The 12,376-nt window shown below is 26.4% G+C and overlaps 1 protein-coding gene across 1 annotated transcript; it reads right to left on the bottom strand.

Annotated features, from left to right (window-relative positions):
- Window positions 1-4,822: 4,822 nt before the first annotated feature.
- Window positions 4,823-8,289, bottom strand: LOC101506315 (abscisic acid 8'-hydroxylase CYP707A1-like). Its single transcript, XM_004499000.4, has 9 exons — window positions 7,975-8,289; window positions 7,262-7,586; window positions 6,839-6,988; window positions 6,485-6,736; window positions 6,320-6,400; window positions 5,969-6,047; window positions 5,628-5,734; window positions 5,387-5,505; window positions 4,823-5,178 (listed from the first exon to the last, which is right to left on the bottom strand). Exons 1-9 carry the CDS (start codon window positions 8,181-8,183, stop codon window positions 5,076-5,078), a joined length of 1,425 nt encoding a protein of 474 aa, XP_004499057.1. The 5' UTR covers window positions 8,184-8,289; the 3' UTR covers window positions 4,823-5,075.
- Between the last annotated feature and the right edge of the window lie 4,087 nt (window positions 8,290-12,376).

Genomic DNA, 12,376 nt, shown 5'->3' with positions numbered 1-12,376 from the left:
ATTTAAATAGTGATATCTTTGTGGTTGCCTAAGTGGCTAGTGATTTGTGTTTTAAATATTTAATATGTGTGGTTGTCTAAGTGGTATGGTTGGTGGTTTGTGTTTTAAATATTGTTATCTTTGTGGTTGCCTAAGTGGCTGGTGATTTGGATTTAAATGTTGTTGTCTTTGTGGTTGCCTAAGTGGCTGGTGATTTGAGTTTTAAATAATGTTATCTTTGTGGTTGCCTAAGTGGCTGGTGATTTGTGTGATTATCTAAGTGAGTGGTGACATGTACCTTTGAGCATCATTATCATTTCATAACATATCATATGCATCTCTGTGGATGCCTGTGTGGCTGGTTTAATTTTTCCCCATTGGTACGGGTGACTTCTGTGTGGCTGGTTATATCCGGATCATATATATTTAGGAGCATGCATAACTTGCATATATTCTATTGTTATTTTTATTTTGATCTAATTATTTGCTCTACGGTTGCTACTTGATTTATTTAGATACATTTTATGACTGTTAATACATCTTTGAAAACTATTAGAGAACCAATTTCTTTAAATCTTTTATGACGAAAGGATTTTATATTCATATTTTATGGTTGTTAATTTATTAGTTGGTTTAATTTTTGTTGTGGGATGAACTGACCCCTTACACCAATATTTAGGTACTAATGATTTCAAAGAGTTGCATGAACGATGTTTGATTGGTGCACGCACGTGGGAAAATGAGATCTTAATTAAAAATAATATTTTGTATTACAAAATTTTTGTGGCACATTGTAAAGTTATTTATTCTTCATCATTAACTTTTAATAGAAAGGCGGACGTGATATTTCATTTGCAAAAAAAAAACTGAATGTCATTAATTTCAGTCAACATTGTTTCTTTTGAATTTCACTTAAAGATAATTTATTTTATTTTGGACCATAAATGAATATTGATCTAACAATTGGAATATTAATTTTGCAAATGAATAAATAAATAATATTTTAGTAAATTACATTACGTTCTTTTAATGAGAAAAAAAACTAATTAGTTGTTTCTAAAAGAAAATAAATATTTTTCAGTAATATTCGGATAAAAAATTTGGGGCGTTACAACTACTATTCTGATTTTTGGAAGATTCGGCAACCTCGATATCATCAATATCTTGCTTCTTGTGCCATTTTGATTTTCCCTTTCCTTTCTTGTATTTCTTTCCATCTTGATTTGATTTATTGCTCATTCGAGCCTACAAAGCGTGTGCTTGTGTATCATTCTCACTTCTTTCTTTGATTCTCAATTCATGGGATTCAAGTGAACTTTGTAGGTCTTCTAATTTCATTGTATTAAGATCATTTGATTCTTCAATTGCAATCATTATATGATCGTACCTTTCTGTTAATGTTCTCATAATTTTCTCAATAATCATCAACTCAGTTATCACCTCTCCATTTGCTTTCATTTGATTTGTCACTGCCTGCACTCGATTGATGAAATCAACAACATTTTCATTCTTTTCCATTCGTAGCAACTCATACTTTCTTCTTAACATTTGAAGTTTGATCTTTTTGGTCTTTTCACCATATATGTAATATTTCATGAGGATATCCCATGCCTCTTTTAATGTAGATACCTTTGAGATCCTTTCAAAAATATTTGCATCTACACTTTGCTGGATGTAGAACAAAGCCTTGTAGTCCCTCTTCTTGCAAACTTTGAAGGCTACATGCTGCCTTTCTATAGGATTTGTTCCAAGTTGTTCATAGTCATCTAGCACAATTTCAAACTCTTCTTGGGCTCCCAGTAATGACCTCATTGATGCAGACCACATTTCCCGTCAAGGATCGGTAGGTTTGCTAGAAAATTCCAAGCTCCATTCATGATTCTATCTTTCACTCACACTTGTGTTTCTCAAATTTTAAGTTCCTCACACTTGTACTCGTGTTTCCCAAGACTTAAAACCCAAGCTCTTGATACCAATTATTAGAACACAATTTAGAAATAATAGGAAATCTGAAAAGTATATTAAATTGGATTATTTGAATGCTTTTATACAGTTTCTTACTGTGTCAGAAATGTGCCCAACTTTTGTAAAATTATCAAACACTTTGGATAGTTGCACTTCAACTAACTAACTAACTAACTTGTTTAACAAACTCCTAACCATCCTAAATGAATTGATATGCTATTACATCATTTTGGATTAACCATAACTAATAAATATGAGACTTAACCACTTATACGTAACAAGACGTTGATATGTATGGGCCTAAGTTCGAATTCTGAATTTTCTACTTCACATTTAAAATGTGTGAGTTTAGTCACTGAATTGGTTGACAAAATAATCCATATATAGTTCTAATGTTATTAGAATTACATGTTTAGTTGGTTCTTTCTTTGCTTATAAAAAGAAGTTAGTTTTTTCTTTAGTATAGTTTTCTTATTTGTACATTGGGCCAATCCCATTTATGTTGTTTTGCAGTTCAGTAGGCCTGCCTTCTCTCTTCCGTTAATATAGAGAGAAGCCCTCCCTTTTGTAGCTTGTCTGTTCCATGATAGAGTATTATTCAGTTTAATGTGTTCTTCCTTTTTTGAGTATCTTGATCCTAATTAAAGCTGTCAATTTGACAAGCCCCCTAATTATTGGCCCTAACCCACATTTTGAAGGGGCCAAAAAAATTAATAATTTAAAAGGTCCCTTAAATTAAAAGTCCCCTAAAAATTTGTGGGCTTAGGAGGCCCATAGGCCCACTTTTTTAAAAAAAGAATCGATTTTCTTTTTTGAGAAATAAAGTTTTTCAATATTTTCACCGATAAATTTTTTTTTTCTATAAAATTTTCCGATTTTTTTTCGATAAAAAATGTTCGATTTTTTTCGATAAAAAGTTTTTTTCTACAAAATTTTCCGATTTTTTCGATAAAAAGTGTTCGATTTTTTTCGATAAAAATTTATAATTTTCTTTCGATCAAAATTTATGATTTTTTTTCGATAAAAAATTTCTGATTTTTTTTCGATAAAAAATTTCCGATTTTTTTTCGATAAAAAATGTCTAATTTTTTTTTCGATAAAAAATGTCCGATTTTTTTTGATAAAAAATGTTCGATTTTTTTTCGATAAAAAGTTTCTGATTTTTTTTTTTCGTTAAAAAATTTTCATTTTGTTTTGAATAAATTATTTTTCAAGAAAAAAATCTTAAAATTAACAAAATATTGGGGGCCTATGGCCCCTAGAGCCCCATTCCTTAGGCCCAATGAAATAATGGGTCAAAATTAAGCTTGTAGTTGAGGGCTTTTTTGACGGCTCTAATCCTAATGCGCGGAATTTCACAAGAAACCATGAGGTATTAGCTACCCGTATTAATTATTTATTTTAGTACCCTTAAACTTTTGTTTAATTATGTTATAGAAGTTAGAATTGTTCCCGCTTGCATTACAACACCTAGTAAGTCTTGATCGAGTTTCCATTTTAATCCATTATAACGATGAAGTGCTTAATCAGCAAAATCCCTCTCATTTGGCACTTACTTACTTTGGTCCACTCAATAATTCTACTTGATGTTCAATTTCTCTTTTTTGGAACCTCACACCTAAGCGACCAAAAAAAAAAGGAAACAAAGGAGAACTAAAGCACCAGATTCTTTAACTTACAATTAGAGTGTATATGTAGAAAAAACTTAATCAATTGGATCATATTAATAATTTGATTTAATTTTTGAAAACTAAATTCGAATCAATTTCAATATAATTTTGAATAGATTTGAAACTTATTAATTAATATAAATTAGTTTAATATTTTGAACAAATTTTTAGTTAAAATAGATTTCGAACTAGTTTTTCGAAAAAGTAATTTTAAATCAAAAAAAAAATTTCGAATTTTTTTAAAAAAAGTTTTTAATTTTTTTATGAGAAAAATAGATGTAAAAACTTTTTCAAAAAAAAATAGATATAAAATTTGTATCGATAAAAAAAAAGGTTTCGATTATTTTTTTAAAAAAATCGAAAATAGTTTATGAAAAAATATTTTCAAAGAAAAAATTATTTAAAATATTTTTTAATTTTTTTCAAATATTTTTTTTATATTTTCTATATTTTTTTTTTGAGAAAAAACAAATTTCAAAAATCTTTTAAGAAAAAAAAATATTAATTAAGATTAATTAAAAAAAATTTAAAATTATTAAACTCTGAATTAAGTTTGATTAACTGAATTATTGTAAATATGTAGTTTAATTTATAAACTATTTAATTAATTTGTCTCTTACACACCGCTACTTATAAGTTGTTTTCAAATTCGTTCATAACATTATAAATATTTCAAAAACTTTTCTGATTTTATCAAATTTTACCCATATTAATATGTGTGAAAATATCTTAGAGACTAAATTGATAATATAAAGATTAAATTGATAATATAAAGATTAAATTGATAGTAAATTATTAAATAAAAAATATAATTGATAATAAATAATTAAATATAAGAACTAATTTGACAATTTAATAGAGTGAGAAGTTTTTTAAAATATTCATGATCTCGAAGACTTTTTAAAATATCTATAATCTTGGAGATCTATTTGAGAAGTCACTAGAAATTTATATATAGAATAATTTAATAATATGTAAAATGTTACCATCAATATTAGGACAATAAGACCTGAGGTCCTGCCACAATGATGTGGTCCTCAAAGGAAAATTAGAAGGGAATTGTGGCCCCGTCAAGAAAAATATCAAAACATTGGCCACAAGAGACAGTTAGTTAAATGGGTTTTAAGGCCACCAAGATCATGAAGAGAAGCCAATTGTGCAGTGTAGTTAGAATTAGTTATCAAATTAACGTTCACTAACACTATAAATAGAAGTATTATTAAATTATTTTTTATTTAGATTGTACCAAATTATGATGGTTGCATAGTAAATGAAAGGTCCATTTCCTGTTGAGGTATTTCCCATCTTTTTTTAAGGGTACCCTGCAGGGAATTTTGTAGGATAGAGGTGACAAAAATGACTACATAGTCAATATAAAAAAGAAAACAAAAAGATGAATTTGTGACTTTGGAAAGTGGATTGTTCCTCAGCAATGATGTCATTATTTCAATGATGCTTTTTCTAGCTGCTGCTAGATTCTCTCCAACACCTTACTGGGAGTCCATTTAAAGGCAATGGGAATGGCCCATATTGAATCCCAGATTCTCTTCCTACCACTTCCAACCTATACTCACACATTCAAAATATATCATTAGTCAATAAAGATAATTTAATAAAATCACAATTTTCTTTATTTTATTTATCATCTTATTTAATTAATGTAAAGTATTGATGTTTTTAAGCTGTCTTCTTATTGTTAATAATTATAATCCATTCAATATTCTCTTTTTCTTTCTAAAATATTGTCTTTTCTCTTGATTAATCAACATTACCTAAACTTGGTGACCAAATGATGAATCATAATCAGTGTCTCCAGCTTAGCAAGCTCATTGCCAGGACATGCATGTACTCCACTACCAAATGGCATGAAAGTATTTGGTTTTGGTGCAACCTGTATTATGAACAAATAACAAATTAAATAAATATTTACTTGTTTGACAAGCAATTAGCCTAATCCATGCATTAATTACCACTACATTGTTTTTCACCTATATAAAATTGACCCCTTCATACCTCAAATCTTGAAGGGTTGAATTTATGAGGCTCAGGAAAAAATTCTGGATTGTGATGAATATTTCTGAACAGAGGCATTGCTTTCCACCCTTTTGGTATTAGGAATCCTGTTTCATATTCTTATGTTAGTCACATTTTTCATGTGCATGATCAAATAAATAAATGATTTAAAAGGAACGTTTTCCACATTGGGAATCTTCAATATAGTATTCTCTTTAGTACAGGGCTCAAAATAGTTGTCACTTTATATAGTGGATAGTTAAATCCAATAAAAAAATTCCAATTTTGAAAATTTTGCAGTGTTGCAAATATAGCAATTTATATTCCTCTTACTTACTTACCCTTGTACTCTACATCAGCTACTGCTTCTCTAAAAGGAAATGATATGACACTTGCCATTCTCATGCTCTCTAACACAACCTGATCATAAAGTCCACATTATTCAATTCTTAGCAACAAAATCAAATCTCACGTATGCTTATTAGTAAACATAACAATCAACACATAAACTTGTTACATTTGTTAAATACATTTTTTATGATATTTTCCGTACATAACTACATAGACTAATCTCACAAACTAATTGAAGTATAAGATATCATTCGCACATTACTGCTGAGACTAGTCTCTAAAAAATGCATACATTATATTGGCTTAGTATGGCATTGAAACACTGCATTAACAGCTTATACCTTATTGGTAATTGGCATATTTCTAGTCTGATTCCAACTTAGGTTACCATCATTTTCCATGTGAATTGCCTTTTGCTCAGCCTGCAAAGCAAACATTACCTATAAAGTATTGACACATACACATAAATTAAACATGAAGTTGTATTAATTTCTGTTTGGTTGTACCTTTACACACTCCAGAAGTTTTGGTTCATCATGCAAGTACTTCACCACCCAAGTCATAACAGTAGCTGTGGTATCTTGAGCAGCAAAAAGTACACCAATAATATTATCTGCAATTTCATCATCAGATAACTTTTCACCTTCACCTTTCCAATTCAATAAACAGCTCAAAAGATCTCTTTCTTTTTCAATTAACTTCTTCTCCTTCCTCTCACTAATTATTTCCTTCAAAATGCTTCCAAGTCTCTTTCTTGCCTTCACATATTCAAAATTAGCAACATTAAATAAAACAATACATTAAAAAAAAACATAAATTTAAATTTTGTTGAAATTAGTAGTAGTAGTAGTAGTAGTTACCAATAGTGCCTTTTTGTATTGAGTACCAGGGATTTGAGATGGAAATGAATTGTAACCACTATCAACAATCCAATAATTTTTTTTTAGCTCTTCCCTCAAATGTGACTCTAGATTGCCAAAAATTGTGAGAATACCAACTTCAAAAGAAAACTGCAAGAAATTGAATGTGGACCACTTACAATAAAACAATACATAAAATAATGCTAGAAATGCATGCTCACGAGTGTTCTAATATAAATAGTAATATAATAATTAATCCAATCATCATACATCAATTGCAGCTGCTTAATAAAATATTTTAATTACAATCACATTAGTCACATTTGTATATCAAATATTGGAACACAATATATGAGTCAATACATTAAAAAAGATAAGTATAAACTAAAAAATAAAAAAATAAAATATATAATAGTAACGTACTTTTTTCATTTCCTTAAAGGTGTTAATTATGGTTCCATCATGAGTCCAAGATTTGATGGTGGAAATGGCTAAGGCTTGAATATGAGGAACCAAGTTGCGAAGTGAATGAAGAGAGAGAGATCTCTGAATTAGCTTCCTCAAACGCATGTGATACTCACCTTGGTGAAAAAACAGAGCACAAGGACCAATCAAACGTTCTTTGCTTTTTGGATATGTTGGTTTAAATAAGTGAGCTTGTGTCACCAACACAAAACGTGCAGCTTCAGGACTTGCCAACATCACACATGGACATCCAAGTATCTTCGTCTTGAATATTTCTCCGTACCTAAATTTAATATAAAATACCATAATGTTTTTTTTTTTGTCGCATTCACAATTCTCAAATGTTATTTATCCAAAAAAAAAATGTTTGTTATGTTGTAATTAAATTTTATTGGAGTAAAATAATTAATATTTGAATCTTTTATATCTAGTGTAACCACTATAGATGAACTTAAATTTTCTACAACCGTGCAACAACTGTGAAGACTATTAAATATAATGTTCTTCGTAAGTGTTGTATTACGGTAGCTGAAAAATATTCAAATACCATTATTATATATATGATTCATAAAAAAAAAAACATTATATATGAGTTTGGATAATTCAAGATATTTATCTTTTATTAAATTTAATGGTTATGGAAGTGGAGTGGAGCTAGGTAGAATAAAAACCTTTTTTGTTTGGTGAAGAAGAAAACATTTGGGTCTTGAGAGTAGAGTTGAAGGGTTTGTCCTATGTAAGGCCACCCCATTGAACCAGGAGGAAGCTTTGCACTTGTTTGGTTCCAAGGTGTTGTTCTATTTCGTTTTTGTAAGAACTTAAATGTAAAAAATAAGGTAAGAAGAAAGAGGACAATGATGTAAGCAAAAGTTCCATCCATTTGGTATATATTATTATAATAAGATTCTAATGTTAGGCTTTTCCTAATTTCCTAAAAACAATTGAAGAATGTTTTGAGGTTATGTAATTTGGAGTCATCGAAACAAAGGGGGAGAAGCTACCTTATTATATACAAGTATCTCATCCCTGTAGCATGGACACTAGCTTGGTTGTTATTGGATAAGAAAGTTTTGGTTTTAATTTATGTAAATAAAAAATATAAAAATTGGTGGGAACCATATGTTTTTAAAAGGATTGATGGCAAGATGAATAGGTTTCAATGAGTTTTTAAAAACATTAGTCCCATATTATTTATTTTAAATAGTTTTTTAATCAAAACTTACATATTAAAGATATGTTTGTTACAGGTTCTAAAGAAAGTTATTTTGATATTCACGAAATTTTATTTGTAAAGAAAGTTAAAATTATTTTCTATTTTTCTATCCTAATGAAATCACTTTTTTAAAATTTATCAATTATAAAAAGTGTTTTTTTTTTAATTAAAGAAAACTGCTTTTGCTTTGAAACAATTTTTATATTTTTAAAATTATAACAACAACAAAATTAAAAGTGGTTAATTTTTAAAATAAGTTATCTTTTTGCGTAAATTTTTTTGTAATAAAACTCTAAATCATTTCATTTAAAATATTAAAACCATAATAACACTTTAATTTTCATGATATTATGTTGCAATTGATTTCATCCTAAATGATATTGATGGTAATGCTTATCAGACAATTGAGATGAAAATGATGAAGTTAAACTTGATTTAATTTTTTATGATGATTATTTGTAATAATCCATAATTTTGTATTATTTGCAATTCAATACAAAGTTAAGTAATCAAATCAAATCATTTAAATTGTGAAATTCCCTTTGTTCTATCATTTTTTTAATCATAATAATACATTAATGAATTTATATTAATGAATTAATTATTTTCTTGTCAAAGGGAACGATTAGTCACCTAGTTATATTAATCAATTAATACGTTATTGTATCTTTGGTTATTTGATCACCCAGTACATGATTATAATTTTCGTTACATTCATAATTAAAATGTGTTATGTTTATATTGTAATAGGGTTATTGTATCCTCAATTATTTTTTTTTTTCGTGTAAATTTTTGTCGTTCTTGAGTATGTTTAGGGTTACAACTGCACGTGGTTTAAAATTTTTAAGAGTACTAAAATTTTATTTTTACAATATAAATAATTATATAGTAGAAAAATGTATTTTAAAAAATTATATAGTAAAAAAGTCAAAATTTGAGTGGTTTATTATTTTTTCTTCTTAAACTCTAAGTCTTAAAATTATAAATTTATAAGTTATTGGTCTTTATGGTTGAACATTTACAAAAAAAAATGATATACCTTTTTTAATCGTTATACCAAAATTAAAATCCTAGATAACAAAAAATATTTTGTTTATCAATTCTCTTATTTTTATTATTCCTTGATCCCTTTCGTTTACGAAGAACAAAAAATATTAGATTATTTTCATAAAAATATTTTTTATTAATAATTATTTGTCTCTACTCTCATTTAAAAAAATCTCTCTCTCTCTCTCTCTTGTTGAGATAATTAATGAATTAGATTGTGTTATACATAAACATGTTGATAAATTGATTATCATTATTTTATTCATAAAATCCAAAATAAATTGATTAATATGCATAAAATAACATAATAAATTGATTTATATTACATCAAATTAAGTTAAATTTTATTATTCATTACACACTTGTAAGAAAAATAAGAAACTTGTATAAAAAAATAAAATAAATTTAAATTTTACACATGACTCTAATTTCTTTTAAAGATATATATCTCTACTATAAATACAACTCAATTGTTAATTACAAGATATTAATACGAGGTTTCTTGCATCTCTATATTTAAGGTGTGTAGAATTGTCATTAGACTACTAATTGAAAATAAAAAAATATATAATTATTTATGCGGTTCCTTAACTTAATTTGAGATAATACTTTAATTATTTATTTTTTTTCTTTTAGTTTGGTTCTTTATTTAATTTTAAATAAATAATTTGATTTTTAATATTTTAATATTGTAAAACGTTAACAATGTTATATTTTAAATTTTTATAATACAATTAAATAACTGTCCAAATAAATAAAAAAAACAAACGATTAAAGTAACATTTAAAATAAAGGAGCAATTTTACTTTAAAAAAAATGACTTTGTTTTCTCCTATATAGATTTGAAGGGGTGTTTGTTTAGATGAGAAAGTTGGGTTGGTGGAATGGAATATTTGGGGTGCTGAGTAGGCAGTGACATCCAGCTAAGGTGCCAGATATCAGAATTCTTAAGATCTTTGAGGCTCCATATATGATTCCTCTGGGCCCAATACGACGACGGAACATAGATAAACTCAATTCAAAATTCGTTCACAAAAAACCAGAAAATAAAACCTCAAGGGCCCATAAAAAATCTACTCAATTTTAATGCTTTTTCAAATGATAAAAAAAGTCTTTATCAATTAATTTTCTTGAAAAATTAATACTATTAGTTAAATTAACAAGTATCATGGGTCACTATCGTAGTTGTTTTTTATATAAGCATCACAATCGTAATTGTTGAAACTAAATAGAAAAAGAATATGGGTCAATATTTATTGAAGAATTAAATTTATGGTTCAACGATTAAATTTATAAAATTTATATTCTATACAAAGTTATTAAAAAGTAAGTATAGTGAATTTGAAGATTAATATCAACGATCCTAATTCATGATTGTAATTATTTAGTGATATATACCTAGTAGTATGTATTTGATATATCAACCTCTCAAATTTTTTTTATGAAATACTTTATTATATTAAGTAAAATAAATTTTATAATAAAAATTAAACATAAATATAATATTTTATTAAAATTTACTGAAAAAAAAAATTTACTTTTAGAGAAACATATTAGACAACTCTATATTTATTGATATATGTATAATTTTGTCTTCAAAAAGTGCACATGGTGATTATGTGACCCTGCATGGTTGAATAGCTCAAATAGTGACACGTTGTTCTTTGGTAGGGTTTGGTTACATGCAATGTGTTTAGTCAAGTACATATATCCATTGTGAATTTGTAATGGAGTTTTCATATAAGACATAGTATCTTTAGATGTCAAGTTTGTCTATTTAATGGGAGAAACCTGAATCTTCTAAAGAGTGTTCAAGTTTTTCAAGATTTGAATTTAAGCAGATATCTCAACAGTTCCATTTATCAGTTATAAGTGAATTCATGTCAGGTAAATTTCAAACAATAAATATAAAGAATGAAATATAATATTTATCTAGATAAATATGAAGAAAAAGAACACATGATAAATATTTTTTTTACTGATACAAAGAAAAAAATAAAACACATATTTGTTAATAATAAACTTAAAAAAAAAAGATAAATATGTATTATGGAAAAATATTTATAAAAAAACATGAGATCAGTATTTATATATGATAAATATAAAAATTATGAGATATTTTCTTTTTCATAGATATTGAATTATAGATTTTTGAATGATAAATATATAAAAATATAATAAATATTTGTCGCTGGTAAATATTAAAATCTCATGATAAATGTTAATCACTTATAAAAAAACACATGACACATATACGTTATTGATACCTAAAAAATACATGACTAATTTGTAAATTTAAAAAATATGAATTAAATATTTATCACTCAAAAATATTAAAATACGCAGGAAAACTATTTGTCATTGATAAATAAAAAAATACATGACACATATTTATCACGTATAAATATAAAACCCACTGAAAAAATATCTATCATTGATACGTGAAAACTACACATAACAAATACTTATCAATAATAAATATAAAAAATACGAGAAAAATATTTATTATCATTAAAATATAAAAAAATATTTGTCACTGATAAATATTAAAAAAGTATACATAATAAATATTTATCATTGATAAATATAAAATAAATTATGACAAATATTTTTCACTAATATACAAAAAAAAAAGTCGGGAAAAATATTGTTCACCGATAAATATAATTAAATTAAAAATAAAATATTTGTTACTAAAACATGAAAAAAAATGTAGGACATATATTTGTCATTGATCAATTTTTTAAAAAATTATGGGACAAATATTTATCATTGATACATAATAAAATACAAAATAAATATTTATCACTGAT

The sequence above is a fragment of the Cicer arietinum genome, chromosome 4 (genome assembly GCF_000331145.2).
Source record: "Cicer arietinum cultivar CDC Frontier isolate Library 1 chromosome 4, Cicar.CDCFrontier_v2.0, whole genome shotgun sequence".
NCBI lineage: Eukaryota > Viridiplantae > Streptophyta > Magnoliopsida > Fabales > Fabaceae > Cicer > Cicer arietinum.
Note: the sequence above shows the minus strand (reverse complement) of the source record. Positions and strands in the feature narration are given on the sequence as shown.